Source organism: Stegodyphus dumicola, chromosome 9 (assembly GCF_044657685.1).
Source record: "Stegodyphus dumicola isolate Sdum_Otavi_A_Nest chromosome 9, ASM4465768v1".
NCBI classification, from domain to species: domain Eukaryota; kingdom Metazoa; phylum Arthropoda; class Arachnida; order Araneae; family Eresidae; genus Stegodyphus; species Stegodyphus dumicola.
Window position 1 is genome coordinate 119339323 of NC_140776.1, and position 23437 is coordinate 119362759.

General features: G+C 32.1%; 1 protein-coding gene across 2 annotated transcripts in view; it reads left to right on the forward strand.

Moving 5' to 3' along the window:
* Positions 1–13198, forward strand: part of LOC146995471 (uncharacterized) — a 108855-nt gene extending 95657 nt beyond the window's left edge. Inside the window, exons 3-4 of one of the 2 annotated variants that reach the window (XM_085824002.1) lie at positions 3946–4065; positions 12114–13198. In XM_085824002.1, the coding sequence (XP_085680128.1) occupies positions 3946–4065; positions 12114–13053 (1060 nt within the window). In that variant the 3' untranslated portion in view covers positions 13054–13198. Of the gene's footprint in view, positions 1–3945; positions 4374–12113 lie in introns of those variants that run through there. The other variant, XR_015043074.1, reaches the window with a different exon arrangement.
* The last annotated feature ends 10239 nt before the right edge of the window (positions 13199–23437 follow it).

Below are 23437 nucleotides of genomic sequence, written 5' to 3' on the forward strand. Positions count from 1 at the left end.
CATTTAGGGCGTGTTCAAAACAACCATTGACGGGTAGTCTTGGCGTAATTCGGATTCATACCAAGATTATCCATTTCTCAAGGCAATAATTTTTGTTATTTTTGCTAAACCGTTTACGAAAATATAATTTTCCGAATGCTGAACTCTTATGCATGAAAAGGCAGATTTTAAGATATTTGTTTTGCAATTTGATGCAAAATTCGTATTTTTAAAACACTGATGTATATGTTCTTATTTTAAAACTCTGCCAGTATATAACATTAAATACCATTCTTGTGTTATCACCATTTATACATGCCGCTTGCTGTACAGCCTGCTGAATACATTTTACTTTCTAGCTATCTACAATTACATCGTGTTGTTTCGGTATGAATAGGGGCGAAGTTTTCATTACTTAGATACATTTAAAGATAATTAATTAAATTTTTCTGATTTTGATATCTATAATAGATAGACAGGATTACTGATAAAAAATTTAAGAAAATAGTAAATGAAGAAGTAAATAGAAAAATTTCGTTCAGGTATTGTGAGATACCAATATAAACTTCATACATTTTACTAGGGGGCTGTTGCCAAAGCAAAATCTTTACTATATATGTCTACCAGTTCTATGTATACAGTGTGTTGCTCAAAGTAAACTTCCTGCATTGTGAAGAGTACTTAATGCGTTCTTGCGAAGCTTGTTTTCTCGTACAAGTTCTGCCTCTTCGAACCGAAATTGTTCGTAATCTGCAGCGTCTTGAGTTGTTTATGCAGGTTCTTGAGCTGTTCTGTTATTTCCTGTCGAATCTTACGGTGACGCGGAGAGTCTTGTATCCTTCGTTTACTTGCAACGTATCTTCATCGCGCAACTTATCTTCATCGCTTCTCTTCATCGCGCATATTCTGTTGACGTTCCACTTATCTAATGGGCCTCCGTTTCGCTTCGGCTTCCCTTTCCGAAGCACGCAGTGTTTCTTGGTTTTCTGAATGTCTTTTGTGTGTTCTTCTAGTTTCTGATACAGTTTGAGCACGCGAAGTTTCTTGAGTTGCTGCTTGTCTGCTGGAACTCCTATTCGTTTCTTCTTCACTTTCTTGAATGTGTAAGCTTTCTTGTCACTATGCTTGCCTGCTGAGTTTCTAGTTGTATCTTCATTCATTTTTGAAGCTCGCAAGTTTTCTTGTACTTGCCTGCTGAGTTTCCCAGTGTTTCTTACTTCATTTTTATGTAGCTCGCTGTAACATTTGTGCTGTCTTCTTGCGTTCAGGCATTTTAGTAAATTAAAAAAAAATTATGTAACTGTAGTAAAGTAACATTGCATCTAAAATACGTTAAATACCTACAGAAGTTTAAACTTCTACTCAGAAAGGAACTATACAATAAAAGAAATTAAATTTTTATAAATAAAATTAGAATAGCATAAACTGCATAGAAACATTTCATTATGAAGAAAATGTATTCATTCTTTCCAAGCAACCAGCGATTCGTAAATACATTTTTCTTGCCAACTCAGGAAACAAAGACCTTTGACACTTCAGGTAATACATTAGAGTTTATGATTTAAATTTATTTCAATATAACAAAATTTCAAAATCTCAATAAAGGAATTAACGTAGCGATAGCATATCGTGTCACGTATCCAAAGGTGAAACATAAAAGTTGCCAAAAGCAGCTATTCATTTAAAATACTGATATTAACGAAAGATTTTCGACATACAATGACGTTATATTCAGTTTCCTTTAAAAACATTAAGCTTCATTTAAACAAAAGGAAATTAAATTCAGACATTTTTCCTAGCTTTCAAGCTTTTATTGTATTTTAAAATCTTCTTTTTGTCACAGTTGCGCAAGTTTTTCTCGGCGTCATTAGGAGCCGTAGGTCGAAATCATTTAAGAATCATTCCTGTAAATAATGATCATATGATAAATTGCAATACATATTCGATTGTTTTATTGAGAATTTGAGTACAATTCTTTATACATCAGCTATTATGCCCCTTTATGTAACGACAAAGATTATTTTCAATGATTATCCGATGAGAATAATTCTTTACAATGATTATTCGATGACAATGATTATTTGCAACGAATATTAAAAGCTGATGACTATGATTACTTAAATAGAATATGCATGTCATTCGATGATAGCGATTATTTCCAAAGAATCTTCGATCATGTCACTATTGTATATCGCTATACCCCTGGGTTTGGGGCCGGTTGGGAATTGTACTACGGCCCTGTAATTAAGCGTTTTAAATGACGTCAAAAAGTCACTGATCCAGATATTTTACTAGTAACTGCTGTGTATTGTGATCGAAACCGTTATTTAAATCTTCTGAATAAAATTTGGGATAATTCATTTTACATCAGAGAATAAACAATTTGTAACACGAATTTCAACAAAACTACATGCATCGAATAACAAGAATTATATAAACGGAAGTATCAGTACAACAAATCGCTCTTTGCAGCTCCGCTTTAGTCCGACACTTGTTTTTCAGCTATCGTATCTACCCATTTGAAGATACCATGTGAAGAATACTTTTTTTAAGTGTGTAAATTAATTACATGTATGTTATGTATATATATGGAGATATTTTTTGAATTAGGAAAGCACCAACTTCTTTTAACGAAAACAACCGAGACATTATCTCCAGTCCAATTTAATTTTTCATCTAAATCATTTCTTAATTACAAAAGTTAATATTAATTTTCTTTGCAAAGGAGACTAGGTGTTGCTGGAAACAAATGAAATACCAAACATTATTAAATTTATTGAAGTCAACAGCAGAAAACTGTTAAACATTTAATAGATCACTTCAATGAAATGTAGTTGCATTTAAACGTATTAAATTGTTTTCAGCAGATGTAATAATCAGGAACATAGGAAGATCCGAAGAGATATTGTGCGTTTAAATACTTTTTTTGTTTTCGCTAATTTTTTTATACATTTCAGTTAACGTGTAAATCTGTGTTTTGAACGCATGTCCCGTTAAGTGAAGAAGTCTGTAGGAAGGCAATTTTTAATCCTGTGCGGAAATTGTCCAAATGAATGATCAGTCATCGACTCAGCATACGCAGCCATCAGGTTGAGATCCCAAACATTGATTAATTGCGCTCGACTGGAAATTTCATCAGCATGGTCAACGGAAGCCACCGTTTAAAAAATTTTCTTGTTCTTAAATATATGCTTATTCACTTTTGTAATATTACTAGATACTTATAATCACAGTTCCTTCACTTTCAATAATATATTTCATAAATTGTTGAAGTGCAGACACACACTTCATATTGTAGAAAAACGTTTCTCTGGAATTTTTGATGCAAATCCTGGTTATCTTTTCTAAGAAGGGAAAGTAAGAAAGTGTGCCATTTATAAAGCTTAAATTTTGCTAGATTTGCAGGTTTTTCGCGCTCGCATTTTACGTGCTTCTTAAGAATCTCTGGTAATAAAATGGGAACTTTCCATGACTTGTTGCCAATCTAATTGGAGAAAAAAATTTATTCTTTATAGGGATACTTGCGGGAGGTAACCGTCGAGCAATCTTCTTGTATCTGTCTCGTCCCATCCTGTTTCTTATTTTATTAAAACGTGTTTGGAAAATTTTTTCCTGATTGCATGGTTTGATTTGAGATGATAGATGTCAATCAGACCTTTTAATATGGCATCCTGAGCTGTTGGTGCCAGCAGCTTCATTTCCTATTATACCTGTATATTCTCATAATAGAATTTAGGTTAATAAGAGGAATATTCATTTCCATATTTATTGTTTTTAAAAGATTTTGAATAAGTAAAGATATTTTCTTCGTGGAACATTGAGCGTTTAAAAATCTTTGACAATCTGTAAAAATGCTCGCAAACTGTAACTTACTACTTTTGACAAAAAACGTATAAGTAATCATTTATTAAATTAATGAATTCAAACATATGAACATATATATTTAATAAAATAAAAATATTTCAGCGCAAATAATTATCGACGTATATTTGAAGAAGAAGAAGGAGAAGCAGGATTATACTTCAGCGATCAACTACTAGAAGAATTGGATCCCCAATGTTTAAGATTGCAATACGTGTCGGAAACGTAAGTCTTTTCGGAAAAAATAATAAAACAAAACATAATGTTTCAGGTCCAGTTTAATTATACCTTTAATAATTTTTTGACAAAAACGCTGGTCTGGAAAATAATACGTTTTCAGATTTATAATGCTTAATGTTTTTTTCATTCCTTCATTACAAAAATATATTATAAATGTTTAAGATGGAAAATCCTATTGTGAAGAATTCAAATTTATTGTCATACCTTTTGATTATGAGGAAACGTTATTGCATTAACTAATGAAATATCTAAACAGAAAGCTAATATACAAAATACACGTGTTTAAACGGCCAGTTTGTAAAATTTGTGAATGAGAAGTTGTTATGAAGTTAGTTGTTGAATGTCAAATAGTTGATATAATTAGAGTAACAAAGACAAAAAGGACTTTATGTTTATAAATAATAATATATATGTATGTAAAACAAATTACGTAAACACTGAAATCCATCCTATACTCTATTCGGAACAAATCTAATATAAATTGTTCTCTTCATCTGTTTCTGTTAGACTATATATTTCTAGATTTACAGAGATTTAGAATATTATTTAGCTCGAGTTTTGAGAATGTACTCATCAAACATAATAAAAATTTCCAGATTCCAACTTTTCATTGTAATTATTTTTTTAATATATAATATTAAATAATTTTGAATTAATAGAAAATTAAAAAATAAAAATTAATTAATTAAAATATATTTATGTAGATATATATATCCCCATCACATGATTTACATAAAGATGATGACCTAGCTAAGCGGGAATTTAAATTTCCTGAATCAAATATTTCTCTTACTAAGCCACAATGTTGTCGAACTATGCACATTTTTTTCTATCTCTGTCACCGCTGACACGACGTCGTGCTACTTTCTTCCTATTCCAACAGTATGAGAAATATAAATATTCTAGAAATAGGTAGGTTTAGAATTTCAAATGAATTGGAGCCGCAAATATGAATTGAAATAAATCTGAATATTTTATCTTATTCATCTGCCAAATTTGCTCTGTATTATAGATCAATATGTGCGATCAGAATTCCTAACATTAATTCACACACACACACATATACATATATATCTATATATATACGTTTATCGTATATATGTTATGGTGAAACGCCGAAATCTGGAGAATGTCGACTTTCACCGGTGAATGTCAACATTCACATAGTCGCTTGTTGTATGTCCGAAATATTTTCCAAATACTCTTATTTCTGACTTACACCGGTAAATGTCAACATTCACCATCTACTAATGGTGAATGTTGAACACATAAGAATATTATATTTTCTCCGTAATTCGGTCACGAAAAAACGCACTTAAATTAAGAACTTAAGAATATAAGAACTTAAAACACACTGTACATTCAAAATGCGAAAGGAAAATAATAGAAGTTTAAAACTTACAAAATTACGTGATTCAAATCTTATTTATTGCAAAAACTTAAACTCTTATGACACTTTCAATTGCACAAGAGGCCCTTGCTTTTACGACAGCATTTATTTGTGGAACACTTCCTTTTGCAATGACAGCGTGTACATATACTCCTCTCTTTTCAACCTACACCAGAACACATCCGTGAGTGTCGACATACACCGGTGAGGGTCCGAATGTACAAGAATGTAATGCAATATTCGATCTTTCACCGACGTATTTGGTGAATGTTGACATTCTCCGGTGAAAGTCGACATTCTCCAATTTCGGTCTTTCACGGTAACATATATATATATATATATATATATAAAGATTTTATATATATATATATATATGATTTTCCTTTTACAATTGAAATTTTATTCTTCATGATGATTTAACTCTAGTCCCCGTTAAAACATTATTAACATTTTGCTTTCAAATTACTTCAAAACATCTTTCGAAATATAACTTACCAGTATGGATTCACTCTTTTAAAATAATTCTACTTTAATTAAACTTAGGAGATAATATAATCAATTAATCAATATTGTTTAGGAAATAAATTATTATTAACTAACTATGCAGCAATTGCGCAAGTAATAGTAACTTGTTTTCGCACTTAATGAATTTAAGATCATACAACATTTGATATGCTAAATAGCAGCTATTAGCGCTATTTATCTCTTGCCTAATGTACCCACTTTATATATTACCTCCATTCTTCTTTTTTAATATTTCAATTTTTAAAATTTATAAAGTTCTTATACAAAACCTTTACTGTATTGAAGGTTAGCAGCCTCCTTACTTTTATATCTTGCTAGTTTATCTCAAATTGAAATCATTAAATGTCATTCCACGAGATGAAAAACTTGAAAATTTAACGCCATGCCTGCTACAGATAAACCCAAAAAACAATTTTTATAAAAAACATTTAACTGTATTTACATGATTACATGCGGCACTTGACATATAAAATATATAGGACAGACTAAAAACAATCTTAACTTTCGAATCAATAACCATAGAGCTCAAATCAAAAAATTCAACGCACAAAAAATAGCATTAAAATAAGTACACCATCACAACTCAATACAGCAGAATTAGAGCACTTTAAACACCATGACTTCAAGTCTATTCAACTTCAGATACTAGATATAATACCCAATCACAAAACACGAATTTTTTAGGAATCTCTCTATATACTAAAACAACGTTCACTTTATCCATATGGACTTAACACTTATATACATAGTCATAGAGATACTTCTAAGAAGTCTATTTTCAGCCAATTTAAGCACTACAGCAACAAAACGCAGAGAGAAATAAGAGGAAGCAAAATAAAAAATAATGCAAGATTTTTATCCACTTTGGATACATTTGCATTGAAAAAACAATTGAAATGTTTTTTTGACTCAGACAACTTTCCCAAGAAACTTTTCAACTGTTACACTCCTGTACTAATAAATTCCTTATCAAACTAAAAAAAATTCATTCAAGAAAGCTACGATGATATACAAATCATTAAAGACATGATTCTCCATTTTAGTCTTTTCGGACTCTCTAATAGTCTCACTCAACGCAAAATTTATTTTAAAGTCAATTTTCTACATCCGCAGTTTGACAATATTCATTTCTCAAGAATAATCAGAGATTGTAAAGATTACTTCCCCGCAGTTTACACATTACCTATGGTTGCATTTAAATATCAAAGGACCTTAAGCAACTTGCTGACTAACCACCATGAAATAGATGAAACAGCAGAATGACATTGTAAGACACCAATTTACAGCAATTACGTGAATTCTCATCACCAGCACATAATTACTGGCAACCTGAATATCATATAAAACCATCAACTTAAAACACTAATGAGTTATGGTACAAAATTTAGACCAGTCAGAAACATGACTACAAATTTCTGTTACAAGACTTTCGAAAACACTATCAACAAAGTTATAGTTAAAGCAAGCTATCAACTGAATTTACCCATAGATACCTTCTAAAAATGGAAAGCTAAAATTCTTCAACGCATATCCACCGAAATCAGTCACTTCAAGTTTAAAAGTACACTGAATTGGTCACAAATTACATCAGATATTAAAACATTAAAACAGCTTTTTACTATTACAAAATAGATAAAGCAACTAATAACTTATTATATGAAAACAATTCTACGCAGAAATTATTCATAAAGAACTTCTCAACGCAACTACTTATCAATTAGCCAACCTTACAGAAACATCTATAATAAACAGGTTTAAAACTTTTCATAAGAAACTCAATATTACTTTCAATGCAAACTACAACAGATTTACTAATCTTTAGGCGATTCCCAATTTCCATAAAACACAATTAAAATTCAATTAAAATTCAGATTTATTGCTAATGGAACTAATAAATTACAAGAAAAATGTAGACTATTATTTTTTAATTCAACTTAATAAAATCTGTAAATTTATTTTCAATGATTGTAAGACTAATCATAACAATCCTGGATCATTCATAATAACACTCCTGTCATTAATACCATTCAAACCATTAACATCCAAAACATTAATTGCTATGACTTTGAAAACTTATATACCTCACTTCCTCTAGAAGAAATCTATACCAGTCTACTTGATCTAACTAAACTCTTCCCTGATATGCTCAATATCATGACTCTTGACAAATGGGAAACCTACCTAAAATGCACACTTTTTCATAACTACATCAAGTTTCAAAATCAAATTTTTAAACAAGTCAGAGGATTGCCAATGGGCTTACATTCCAGCACCTCGATCTGTAATATCTTTTTATTTGTCAAAGAATTTAACTTCCAAAAAAATCTACAACTACAAGATTTAAATTACTACAAACACACCTACAGATATATTGATGACCTTATTACAATTAATAATTTTGATAAAATTGAACACTCCGAGATTTATCCGAATTGTCTTACACTTAATAAAACTAATAATTCACAAAATAGCATAGACTTTCTAGATCTTCAAATCATTAACTACAAAAAAATTTTACTTTTTGACAAAACAAGAAACTTCAATTTCAATACTAAGAAATTAATAAATTGGAACTCCAACATATCCAAAAAAGTAATTAACAATAGTATAATTAATCAAATACAACGAATTAAAATTATATGCACAGATACAATAGATTTACAACGCGAAATTTTGCTCCTTATTAAAATTCTCAAAAATAATCTAATACCCATTCAATTTATCAACCATTGCCTTAAAAGAGCAGGCGTTTAATACTCACTCTAAATCATGTAACTGATAGGGATATGATAATTTGTTCCTAAACCTGAGAAGGCGGTATAAGTTGTATGACTATCAGTTGAAGGACTTGTATATAATGTAATTACTCAATTGTATATATTGTAAAAAGCTAATTGTCTTCAGACTCATGCTGTTATTATACTGTTACTAAAAAAATGGGCCTATTTCATGACTTTAGCTAAAAAAAATGGGCCTATTTCATGACTGTCTAATAGCTCTCTGACAGTGAAAATTATTTTTTCCTTTCTTAAATTCTTAATCATTGTGACACGACAATTAGCCAAAAATTAATAATTTCCATTCAATAGTATTTTCAAAAAAATCTTAACACACAGTCTCCCTCAAATAAGAACTCCACATAATACATCCTTCAAGAATTCCGAGTCCAACCCACTACCATAAATTACATTACCCAAGTCTTACCGACTGATATTATTCAAAGCCCCCACTGCCGCTAAGAATTTTCGGACACCCAACACTTATGAGTCAGACACGAAGAGAACACTTTGCCAACTCCCCAACTAGAAAGAATGTAAGTTACTTAATACCTTTTCTGGCCTTTATATCTTCATGTACATTCACTGTTTTTATTATATATTATTTTTTACATTTTTCTATATTACTTTATATTGTCTTTGATTTGTTTTTACAAACTTTGCATTATTTATCTTATTTTGTAATCTTCTATGTTTATTTCAACTTTACTTTGAATTCGATTTCATAATAACAATTTCCAATGTTTAATTTTTACAAATAATATAGAACTCAAATGCATAAACATGAAGGTGTCGGGGACGGTTACTCGGGTTATATCGGATTTCTCTACAGATTTTGCTTTTTACTTCAAATTGAATTGACAAAATTGCTTCATAAGAATAAGTTCTTTGACTATAAGCTTTGGATCATAATCCCTTCTATTCGCGAAGATATTTAGGATATTTGACTAGAATTGCCGGTTTGGCTTTAACTTATAACTCGAGTAAAGACGAAACACCTTCGTATTTACGTATTTTTATCAATTATTGTTCGTTGAACGGGAGTTGGTTTGTTCCCCTTGAAAAGTCAATTAATTTCCGATCAATGACAATGATTACATGTTTTTAATTTTCCTTTTACAATTGAAATTTTATTCTTCATGATGGTTTAACTCTAGTCCCCGTTAAAACATTTTTAACATTTTGCTTTCAAATTACTTCAAAACATCTTTCGAAATATAACTTACCAGTATGGATTCACTCTTTTAAAATAATTCTACTTTAATTAAACTTAGGAGATAATATAATCAATTAATCAATATTGTTTAGGAAATAAATTATATATATATATAATCGTTTATTGCAATGCATGGTCGGAAATGCTTTCCTGGCGCCATAGTGACGAGAGACTACACAAGAAAAATAGGGTACGAACAGTGTAAAGATATTTCTTTATTATTCTTAGCGCAGCGGAAACTATGAAATAAGAACAAAAACATTGGATCGTCATCAAAGAAAGTATTCGAAAGTTCCTTAGGAAAGTATCCTAAACATGGGTTTGGTAGGGGTAGTCCAGTGCATTGTTCAGCAAGATCACGAGACTTCACTTGCATTATCACTTCCGCTCGGGGTACGTCAACACATTAGTGCACGAAATCCCTGTTAGAAGTCCAACAGGAACTTGTGGCACATATCGTGGCAGCTGCTGGGAAAGTCCTCAGGATGCACAGTATTTTCCAGAACATCTTATGGTCGATGTGCGAGAGATGTGATACCTGCATCAGGGCGCAGGTCGTAATTTCGAACACCTTCTTTGAGGTCCATAAGTGTCTAATTTTGTTCCTATTTTTTAATTTCTCTTGTGCTAAGCATAATTGGTGTCCGTTCTTTCTTGTGTTTTGTGTTGTTTGTAGCGGCCAGGAAAGTTGTTTCGGCCCTGTTTTGCCATTTCATTTTTCCACGATGTCGTCTCTCTCATATATGTGCATAATTACTTATGACTCAAGTGTCGCTACTATATGATGAAATTTACAAACACGGTGTTTACAATGCTACATATTCCCATCCGAAAATATCTTTTTTTTTCCTCTTGCCCTTCAAATAAGAAATGTGTGTCCTTCATTAAAAAAATCTCCTGGAACTTTAATTCTTCTTTTTTTAAAGACTATGGAGAAAATATTTCAGTATAGGCAGCTGTCAATATTCAAACATTACATTTTAAAAACCATTAAAGTGTAGCCGAAACGCTCCGAAAGGCTTAATTCGCATAAGGATTTAGGAAATACATTCTGAAAAACTTAGCAAATTTTCCTTCAATAAATTTAATGGAACAGGCAAAAGAAATTACAGGGAACAATAAATATAGGAGAAAACAGATATTTCTTTTCCTAATTTGTTTTACTGTGTTTGATTTCTTTCTTTCTTCCTGTATAAATGATTAAAACTTAAAGAATGTAACTGAAGAATGAGAATAAAATTTTCAATTGAATACAAATGGTGGCAAGACTCCTAGTGCTGCTCTGCTGGACCACGAAATAGACCAGCAAAATGTTCTGAATTTGGAATAACGAGAGAAAATTTGAAACCTGTGCAGCCAGCGATGCAAAGAGATTGTTCTGAGAGAAAGATGACTTAAATGATGAAACTCGGAGATAATTTAATGATGTGTAAGGTTACCTCTACTGGGATAATAATAAGAAAAGGTTAAAATACAAAATACGTAAGTAAATTATACAAAAATTGAAGAAATTTAAAATATCTGGCATGCGTAAGAAATAGTAATTGATTCAAAAAATAAATTAATCTAAAGCTCTCAAACTTATACTCGTTTAAATACAGGTTTTGCTGATTCAGAAAGTACGTTAGGTGTATATCTTCTAAAATGCTTTTTCCATCCTTTGTTTGTAGTTGTTTCATTTTTCATTTCAGTTTCATTTTTTCCTCCTATTTTGCAATTTTCGCCATTCTTTCCCTCTGTTTTTAAGACACCTGTTTATTATTACTATTATTATTATTACAACATATGTAAAAATTAAGTAAGGAAAAGTAAGGCAGTGAAACTTTGCAAATTATCACGCTCTACGTGAGATTCATGGTGGTAGCTTATTGCATACAAATCACGCCAAATTCTTTAACTTCTTTGCTTGGCTTTAGGTCCTTATAACGAAAACAACAAATTCGCCCTTTGTAGAAAAACATTCTGTCAAACAATAAACCTACGGGGAGATTTTTCTCTATGAAACTGAGCCCAAAGTGTTATATAGTATCTAAATATGGAAGTGTTGTACATGTTAAACGTGATCGTCGTTGCATTACTTTCACTTTTTTACTACTGAAATAAAGATATACTGATTATTTTGTAGATTGGAAAACCCTCCTTGTGATCATGAAAAGGAGCAAAAACTGGAAAACGAGAAAGAACTAGAAAAAAAGCGAGAACCGGAAAAGATGCAAGAACTGGAAAAGAAACAAGAACTGAATAAAAAGGTAGAACAGGAAAAGAAGGAGAAACTGGAAAAGAAGCAAGAACTGAAAAAGAAGAAAAAACTGGAATTGACACAAAAACTAGAAAAGAAGCAAGAACTGAAAAAGAAGAAAAAGCTGGAAAAGATACAAAAACTAGAAAAGAATCAAGAACCGGAGAAGATACAAGAACTGGAAAAGAAGCAAGAACTGAAAAAGAAGGAAGACCAGGAAGCGAAACAAAAACTGGAAAAGAAGCAAGAACTGAAAATGAAACAAGAGCAGAAAAAGAAGCAAAAACTGGAAAAGAAGGGAGAACTGAAAAACAAACAAAAACTGGAAAAGCAACAGAAACTAGAAAAGAAGCAAGAACTGAAAAAGAAGCAAACACTGGAATGGATTCAAAAATTAGAAAAGAAAGAAGAACTAAAAAACAAGAAAAAACTGGAGGAGATACAAAAACTAGAAAAGAAAGAAGAACTGAAAATGGAGAAACAACTGGAAGAGATACAAAAACAAGTAAACAAAGAAGACCTGAAAAGGCAGAAGAAACTGGAAAAAATGCAAAAACTAAAAAACAAAGAAGAACTCAAAAAGAAGAAGAAACTGGAAAAAATGCAAAAAATGGAAAAGAAGCAAGAGCCGGAAAAGATGCCAGAACTGGAAAATATAGACGAGTCAGAAAAGTCGCAATACCTGGAAAAGAAGCAAAAAACGGAAAAGAATCCAAATCTGAAAAACAAGCTGGAACCGAAAAAGAACTGTCAAACCCGAAAAGGAAACCGGATGAACACCGAAAAGAGCCAGAACTGGATAACGACTGTAGAACGATTGATTTAATGACCAAACGAAGCAAGATCCGGAAAAGAAAAATAGAACAAATAAATCATATACCACTGAAAATAATACCACTGCAAGCATTAAATATCAACGTCAAAAAAATAAACACCCTTCTTCAAGGAAGCCTTGCAATACACTGTCATAACCTAGAAGGTATAGGAAAAATCAGCTATAACCTCATTGCCAAAACAGTTGTAAAAGATATAGTTAACGTAAAATTTCCTGAAGCCAGAATACCAAAATGTACAATTCATAATATTCCAAAAACATTTCAACTCTGACGCCTTGATTCAAATTATAGCCCAAGAAACATAATCAAATATTTCCGAGCTAAGACCTTTATTTAAACTGAATGATCAAAATAATACTGATAAATGGATCATAAAATGTCACGGTCAAACTTTCCAAAATCTTATGAGTAAAAAACAAATAAATATTGGATGGCGCACCAATAAAATAACCGAGTTTATCGGTGTACGCAGATGTCAAGTCTGTCAGGATTTCTCTCATAAGACAAACAAACCAAAATGCTCATTCTGCGGCGGAAAATATCATGTTTCTTGCTGTTATTCCCAAACTCCGTACTGCATAAACTGTTGGATTAACAATGAAAAGTATGAAACAAAATTTGACTGTAAACATCCAGCTTTAGCTATTTCCTGGTCCACATATCAAACAGAAGTTAGACGAGTAAAATCCAATACATATTATCAACAATAATGCAAGATCCTGCAGACTATCTATAGACCCTTTCCTTCAATAAAAAGAATAACAATGGCATCCGCTTTCTCAAAATAAATCTTCAAAGAGAGAAGACCGTCACCGACCAACTAAGTCAGTATCAAGTAGATTATCTGGCAGATTTTATTATAACACAAGAATCTTATTGCATCACTGGCAGACTAGGAAAAATTCCAAATAACTGGACAATTATTCAACGTCATGCTTCAACCGGTGTTTTATCTCCTCGTACAGCCATATTCATTCCAAACAATAAATGGAATTCTACAATAATGATTAATACTCGAGATATAATCACAATTTTAATCAATACTAATGCATCTCAGCTTCTTATTACTAGTATCTATGTATCTCCGTCAAAAATCCAAATCAAAACTTATCCATACTAAATGAAATCTTACAACAATAATAATAGTCGCATGTTATTAGTGGAGACTTTAACTCCCATAGTACTTAATGGGGATACTTACAAACCGATCAGAGGAGACCACAGAGGAAAAATACTTGAAGAATTTTTAAATGCAAACAATCTCATTCTACATAATCATTTTACTGACCGACCTACCTTTGATAATACCTACAATAAAGATTGGACTGATCTTCTTATTTCTACAACACATCTTGATAATAAAATTAACAACAGATCAATACTAAATGAACACTGAATCTGATAACAAATATATCTCTTTTGATATAACTGAATATACGTCCTTTACTGCACTTACAAGATTTAAAATCAATAATAACAAAGAAAAGAAAGTTCAATCCAATTTCAAATGACTTTCTAAATTCTATTATTCTGTGTACAACTAAAACAGAACTTAATAATATTACCAAGGAACTTATCAGAAAGTTTCAAGATACCTAAGAACGTACCTTCTTCAAAAGATCAAGAAAACTCAAATCATCGCAAACTGATGAAGAACGACTCAACCTACTTCAAAAATACAAAAAACGAAAAGCCTCACATAAAAAGCAAATAATATCTGCAAAACGTTAAGCATGGTGCAACTATTGTTCAAACAACCAGGATACGTATGGCTCATTGTACGAAATTGAAACCAACAAAATCTTCCACCCAACGCAACTTACAGTCACTAATACGGGAAATAATGATAAAAATGTTACGAAGATGACTTTAGAAAACATCCTAGATGTTATTCTACCAAACGAAAGCATATATGATGATTCAACTGAACAAAGATTAATTCGTTTTAATCTACTTCCACGAAAATGATATCCCATTTACATCCATGGAACTCAATCGAATTATTAAAAAACTCAATAACAAAAATGCTCCTGGACCAGATAGAATCTGCATCCAAATTATACATAAAACTAATCGTAAGCTAATTCTAATCTGCAATAAATGTCTTCAACTTTGTATTTTTCAAGACTGCTTAAAAACAGGACAAATCACACTCTTCCTCAAAACGAAAAAAGTTCCTGATATTCCTAATTCCTATCGGCCAATTAACCTTCTTCAAGCTCTTGGAGAAATTCTTGAACGTTGTATTATAGGAAGACTTGAATACCATTTTCACCATCATAAATTCATTAATGAAAATCAGTATGGATTTAGGCAGCAAAAATCTACCATTCATGCAACCAGTGCAGTCCTAAACCAAATCAATGTTAATAAAATCAATAACCTACACTCCGCAATAATCAACTTAGATCTTAAATCAGCCTTTGATTCATTATGGCAGCCCTCAATTAAAGAAGCACTTAGAAATATTGAATGTCCTTATAATATCTATCAAATTATCAATAATTTCCTTGATAATCGGCATAGTCTCATTTTATATAATAATACTTTAATCAGAAGAAAACAAGTTCGTGGATGTTCACAAGGCGCATGTATGAGCGCAGAATTATGGAATATTACATTTAATAAAATTATAAAAAGTGCCTGGCTTCCTTTTGCTAAAATTACTGCTTTCGCCGATGATGTCGCATTTGTTATTAGTGGAAGGTCCCATTTAATCCTTCGAAGAAATTGTCAAGAAATAATAGCCATATTCCAGCAAGAATGCAAGAAAATTAAACTTGATATTTCATCCTCCAAATCTAGAATCGTGACAAATAATAAACCTGGACAAAATCTTACTAAGCAACTTTCTCTTAAAATAAATGGCAAAAAAAATCAAGCATACTAAATCAATCAAATACCTAGGAAATTATAATACATCAAAACAAAATTTTATCGAATATCTCAAAGAACTTAAAATTCGTACACATTCTATAAGTCAAAATCTTCGACATGTGCATGGCACAAACTGGGGTTTAAATCGCCATATCACCAAATTACTATATCGTACAGTAATAACCAAAATTATTACATACGGCTCTGCCATCTGGCCATTCCCTATAACAACAAGAAAAGAAAAAATTCTTACCTCAACACAACGACAATTTACGCTTAATATTACCAGAGGCTTTGGAACTACCTCCAGTACTGCTCTTAATATCTTAGCTGGAACTATTCTACTCCATGTGGAATCCATTCAAGAAGCAATTTATTCTACAATATATCAACTTCGCCATAATATTACTTATAACAAAACCATATACATCACAGAGGATTACGAAATGCGCCCTGCTCCTTACAATAGACATCTCCTGCTGTATCACACCCAAAAATGAAAACATCAATAAAAACTAAAACTAAAAACAATTCAATTGAAGTATTTAATTATAGAATCAAATATTAATACTGACCGTCAATCTGCCATCTATGCTATCTCTAACCCAGAAAATCAGTCTTTTATTGCTCATGACATCAATAACCTCTCTAAGAAACAGATAATTTAAAAATTCATATATCATGGATAAGAGGCCATAGCAGAAATGCCGGTAACGAAACATTCGACAAACTTGCAAAGAAGCTGTTCCTAATCAAGAAAGCAATTTCCTATATACGAAATTTCCCAAATCTTATCTTCGATTCTCCATAAAAGAACAAATTACCCAAATATGCCAAGAACAATGGAATAACGCATCTACAGGTCGACGAAATTACTAGTTCTACCCCTATTGCAATACTGACACCAAGAGTACAAAATCCTTTTTAACATGTAATATTACTGGCCATGGGCCATATCGTGTTTATTTTCGTCAAAGAAACTTAATAAACACTGACTTCTGTATATGCTGCTAGAAAGGAGACAGTGATCACTATCTTTTCTCATCTCCTCTCAAGAAAACGTATCCTGTTCGCGCACCCAGAAATATTGATATATCATTCAAAAGAACGATCAGAAAATTTCAACATGTTCATTCTAATATGAAACAAATTCACCAAAACTTAACACAATTGGATTAAATCCATGCAGAGTAACCCCATCTACAACAGACGAAATATAACAAAATATTTAATTTTCACCCTTGTAGAATTTTAAGATAATTATCGATCTTTGTCACAAATACTTATTTCTACTGATCGTAATAAAAAAAGCCTTGCAAAATCCATAATAAACAGAATGAAATATAAAAATTGAGTCGTGAGAGTAAACTAGAACTGAATAGGTGAGTCATGATACTGATTTGCTGTGTCATGACAAAAATGAGCTATGAATATTGTATGAATCATGTAAAATATATGAACTTAAACGAGGAACTTTTTATGATCTCTCTAATCATGAACACTTTACTGACTTATGAACTCTGCCTAATGAATACTGAAAACTATTTGAGATCATGAATTCTAAAATACAATTTTATTCTCTTCTACATGTTATACTTATATTTTATTAATTTTATTATATGATTCATCATGTATTATCCTATATTTTAGCACTTTATTCAAAATTATAATTTTATTATAATGGCACATTATGTGTTATTGTATACTTGATGTATTATTCTACATATATTTTTCTTCTATTTTAAGAATTATTCCAAATTTGCCATATGATATCTCTACATATAATAAAAGAAAGAGTCTGTCTGTGTGTTCTGTGTGTTTCTTTCCTTTGCACTGCGCGTAAGCTAATAGACACACGGCTACAAAATTTGCTACATAGGTGTATCTAGACAAGGGCCAGTGCACCTCGAAGCGATTGTTTCGAAATTCTAATTCGAATTTTTTTTAAATTTTATGTTTTGTGACGAAATCGCGTCGTTTTGAGACATAATGGCCTATAGGAAAGCGAGATTTTACTCTACACACTCCATTTTCAAATCGTCATGAAACGTAAGCACTTAGATATTTTACGATTTTAAAATATATTTCTTGTTTCAATAAATCGATTAAATACGATTTTATTTAACAAATGGAGCTTAACACATTTTCAAAGGGATATTTTCTAAAAAAGTTTATTTTTAAAAATGTACAGTTTATTTTTCTTTGATTTTTGGACACGTTAAACTTTCATCCTTGCGACTGCTTTTACAAAAGTAATTTTGGAAAACTGATAATATTTTGTACTTTTAAAAATATGTTTAAATGAAGCTTCCGAGTACACTTCACACATCTCACATCTTTAAAAATGTGATTTTGGAAACAATTTTCCTGTCTTATTGTTGTTGATAGATTTTTGATGAAATCGCATCATTTTGAATAGTTTCATTCTTTTAGGGCGCACCAGCGGCCGAGCGGTAAAGTCGCTGAACACTGGTAGTTCGGTCTGAGGTTCGAATCCCGCGAACGGGCTGGCTGCATGGGTGTTTTCGTGGTTTTCCCCACGTGTATACGACCAAGTTTCCCTTAGAAAGTCCTCCACGAAGGCATCCCTCCTCTTAGGCAGATAGCTCTAGTGTGCTTTGCCATAATTAAAATACACACCAATACACCATTGTTTTAGAAATATGGGTTTGGCAACAAGTTTTCATCGTATTTCTTATGTCACTGTTTTTAAGAGATTGGCATATTTCATTGTCATTTATATATATGTAATAATAATATTCCATAATCAAGAATACACTTGAAATTCTATCTGTATGTCTTTTCATTTTTAATGGCGACGTGCTCTTATTTGAAAGTACGCGGAATTAAATCCACAGCCCCGTAGTCAAGTTGTTTTTCCCGCCTTTTCTACACGTACAGTTATAGAATGTTCTCGAAATATTTAAAGCGAACTGGATTGGCTGACGTCATTTTTGGAAGCTCCGCCTTTCCAGAGGCTATAAAAAGACTCGCAAAAGGAATATCGGGGCTTTTTGTTAAATGTTACGATGCAGTAAACTTCATACAAAAAGTTATTAATAATTCTTTTTTATTTACTCCGCATATCTGATTTTTGTAACTGCTATTTCGCCTGAATAATAATAAATGGATCCTGTTTTTTAAACTTATCATCTGATAATTTAAGCTAAGACTACATTTATGATTCTTCAAAAAAAAAAAAAAAATAATAATTTCTTAAAATATGTTCTTACTTGGCTGTTGAGTACACTATTTAATCTTGCTCGTTTTTGTGCTGCTAAAAAAAACACAGCATAAATGATTGAAATTCTTCACATATATAATACATTTTTATTAATTTTTTTTGATAAAGTTGTTCTGTAGAGTAAAATTCTGCGCGGAATTTTATGTTTTTTGAGTTGTTTTCATGTTATTTTTTGCTTATTTCACTTTTTGTAAGATACTGAAAAGTTTTGCATATTTTTTTTTTCTTAAACGGAAAGTTCGTTAATTTTTTATTAGGTTAATAATTATTTGCATTATTGTTTCTTGTATTATTTTGTGTTATTTATTGCTCATTTCACTGTTTTTAAGATTTTGAAAAGTTCTGAGTGATTTTTTTAGGAAACAAAGTTCTTAACCTCCTTTATACCATTTGAGTTCTTAAGATTTTGCAAAGAGAAGTTGGTTAATTTATTTATTAGGATAATTAATATTTGTATTAAGGGATATTGCTTATTTCATTGTAGTTTTGTTACACGTAATAACTTTTTTTATGAAGTTGTTCTGCAGAGTAAAATTCTACGCTGTTTTTAAATTTACCGTTTGGTGTTTCTTTCAGCCATTTTTCCGGTACATTTATAGCCAGACGAAGCTGCTAGTGTTCTATACAAGCTTGATGTAAAACCTGTTTTATTAGATTTCCCTCCTTTCCCAACAGCACAAAGTTTCGAGTTCTGGTCTCATCCGATGGGCTAATAATTGATTTACCCACTACAATATTACTACTACCTTCTAATGACCCTTTTTCTAGTTTTTTTCATTTCTTCTATTAACCGTTCTCCCTTTTTGTCCTCCTCACTTAAAAACTAACTTCTAAATCTCTCTTTAAAGAACTATCAGCAGGTTTATTCTTCTTCTGGGCTTCCGTCCGTGCTCTATTCGGTTAGTGATTGGGAGCTATAGATGTGCAATCTTTAATGAAGCTCCAACACTTTTACCTGTACATGTATGTATCTAAATGAAAGTGGCTCGTTTTGATGTTATACTAGCGAAACACCAAAAAAAAAAAAATCTTGATTTAAATGATGATGATTTAAATAATTTAGCTGGTATTTTAAGGATGAGGATTTATACTAACTGCTGATGATTTTTTATTTAAGTTATCGTGATTATATGTTATAGTGATGAAGAATGTGATTAAATGAGTATGATGGTAATAAAACTTTAGGTGATAGTACTTTGTATTCAGGTGATTTTATTATTTGACGACTTCAATGATGATGGTGTATATGATATATAGTTTCGTATGATTAGTATGGGAATGATGATGTGATTTGTGTGATTGTGGTTTATTTTATTCTGACGATGGTGATAGTGATCCGATGGTTTAAAATGATGATGTGTTTTGTGTGGTGAGGAATATTTAGATGATTTTGATGATGATATAGATTTGACTGATGAGGATTTTATAGCTGATATGATAGTGATCTATAGAATAGTTTAGAGGGTTTCGGCAGTGGAGACGATGGTTAAATGACGATGAAGAAGAAGATGATTTGGGTTACATTGCTTTCTATTTAGGTGAACTGGAGGATTATAATTTATCTATCTCGACGATGAGGTTAGTGACGATGTTAAACTGATGTTAAACCGACGGTTTAACCTGATGATATGTTTTGGATGATGGGGATAATTTAAATGATTTAGATGATAATTTTGATTTATCTGGTGATAATTTTATAATCTATATTCTGGTGATTTAGATAAAAATTTAGATGATCATTTACATGGTTTAGATGATGAAGATACTGATCAAATGAGAATGGTGTTCTTGATGATGAAGCTTTAGATTATACTGATTTTTTTATTTAATTTGAACGATGATGATTTATCTTAATTTGGCGATGTTTTCAATGATGATGAAATGATATATATATGACGGTTTGAAATGATGATATCTTTTGGATAGTTATGATTATTTAGCTGACTTAGATGCTGATTTAAATTTAGCGGATGAATTTGATTGGATTTTGAAGATTTATATTTAGATGATCATTTCAATGGGTTAGATACTGATTTAGATGATGATTATTTAAACAATACTAGGGTCATCTGAAAAATCAATTTTCCGCACACCATAAAAAAAACAAAGCACTATAACTTTTAAAGACCTACTGCAAAAGATACAGCTATATTTCAGCTGCTTCTCAGCATAACAAGCATCGGAACTGTATCAATTGTTATATCGTCGGTTAAGTATATGCAGTCCAGTCTCATAGAAGTCTGCCGCCTGGGAAGGAAGGCAGCCTGTCATAGTTGCCTGCAACATTTCTCTTGTGGTAAAGTGATGCCCGGACAGGAAAGTCTTCAGATGCAAGAACCAGTGGAAATACTTGAAAGCAACATGGGAGCTATAGGATGGAGGCTCAGACACCTATGGAATTCGCCGTATGCGTCAGATGTTGTCGGGGTACAACACAACACCAGCACTGATCACGTAGTGAAAACATAAAAATTGAGCAATACCGCAGCCGGGACTCGAACCAGGATCTCTCGAATACGCTCCGAGTATGCTATTGTTACATCACGAAGGCATGCAGAAAGTCAAAATCAAGAAAACGCCCTTGCAGCTGGCCCTTTCGTTCGCGTGGATTGGAACTAGTGCCCAGCGACTTTAATTCTCTATTGCTAGTGGGACCCTCACATGCTGAGCGTATAGAAATAGCTTCTAAAATTGTATATAACAGTGTAAACAAAATTTCAGAGCAGTTTAAATCCGTATGTACTGATACTACAATTATTTTCAAATAATTTTCATATTTAATGCAATTTAATAATAGAAAGGAATTTGCCTTAATATATATCTTTACAAATCTATTGCTTTTATTTCTGTGATTGCAAATTTTTATAATTAATGTACTGGTGCGCAATATGGTAATCAAACCCAATATGGTAATCTGAGTAAAGCGTTCATCAACATCTGTAGATTCATACAGAACACATAGCTGGAAACAGCAACAAAGGGAATTCTGGAAACAGGCATCCACATGCCAACGCAATATACACTCATTGTCATAAAAATTTGCACACCAAGAAGTAACTGTGAGATCGTAAGGAGATTTGGCATGAAGATACATGTCGGGTAAATATGGAAATGCTTAGAAATGCAGCGTTAGAAATAGCCAATTGCGTAATGCCACTTGATGGCGTTGAACTTGGTTCTTCTTGGGGTATAAAACAGGTAAGCAGAGATTGTTTGAGTGTCTTCTCAATGATAGAGAAAAATTCCAGAGACCTGAAGAAGAAAAACTTATTTATACTTTAACCTTTAGGCCTATCCTAATTTACGCCTCATCTGCTTGCGCTGTGGTTACGGATAAGAGCATCTGTAAACTGAAAATTTTACAATCTAAATTTCTCCGTCTGGTAATTAATGCACACTATTACGTGCGTAACGACCAGCTGCATAAAGACCTCAAATTGGACGTAAAAATATCTCAATCGAAGAAATGAAGGTTTTTTTACGAAAGCCCTTGAGTGCGATACTCTGAGCTATTTCGCTACCTTCCATTATGAACTGTTAGACGAAAATCGAACACTAAGACCCTTTGTAGCTCATATGATTGATACAAATTTTCCTAACTAATTTGCGAATATTGAAATGCTATCGTGACCTGTATATAGTGTAAATAAATTTATCTTATCCATCTTAAGTTTCATATTGTATTACTGTTTGTAAAAAATGCTGTATAATATCCTCACAACAAATCAGCAGACATTATCAACTCACGAGACACAGGACAGCAAATCAAAACTCCTCCAGACCAATGAGTTGAAATTTCCCCACCCACGTGGCAATGGTCACACTCCTTACCTCACCCTCAGCGCTCCTTCAAACACGACAGCAGTTAGTCAAGAAATGCCACACCCAGGCTTCGAACGGCACTACTTCAGAGAGACGGATCACGTTACGCAGGTTCGCATGATAATTCTAGCATATCAGCGGAACTAGGAATTGTTTGAGTGTACTTAATATTTTACTCAGGAAACGCTGAGGTTGACATGCCGTTACGCTGCCATCGAAGCCAATATCAGCAGCTGTCACAGTTCGAGAGGTGGAGAATCATCCGGATGATGGAAGCTGGGTGGTTAGCTCGGCGAGCAGCTCGTCAGGTTGGCCGTTCTGAGTTTTCTTTGAGGAGGTGTTCGACCCAGTGGACATGCGACATGCGACGGAGGACGTGGGCACCACCCCTCCACCATAGGTTAATTGGTGTAGCACCACGTCCACCTTTA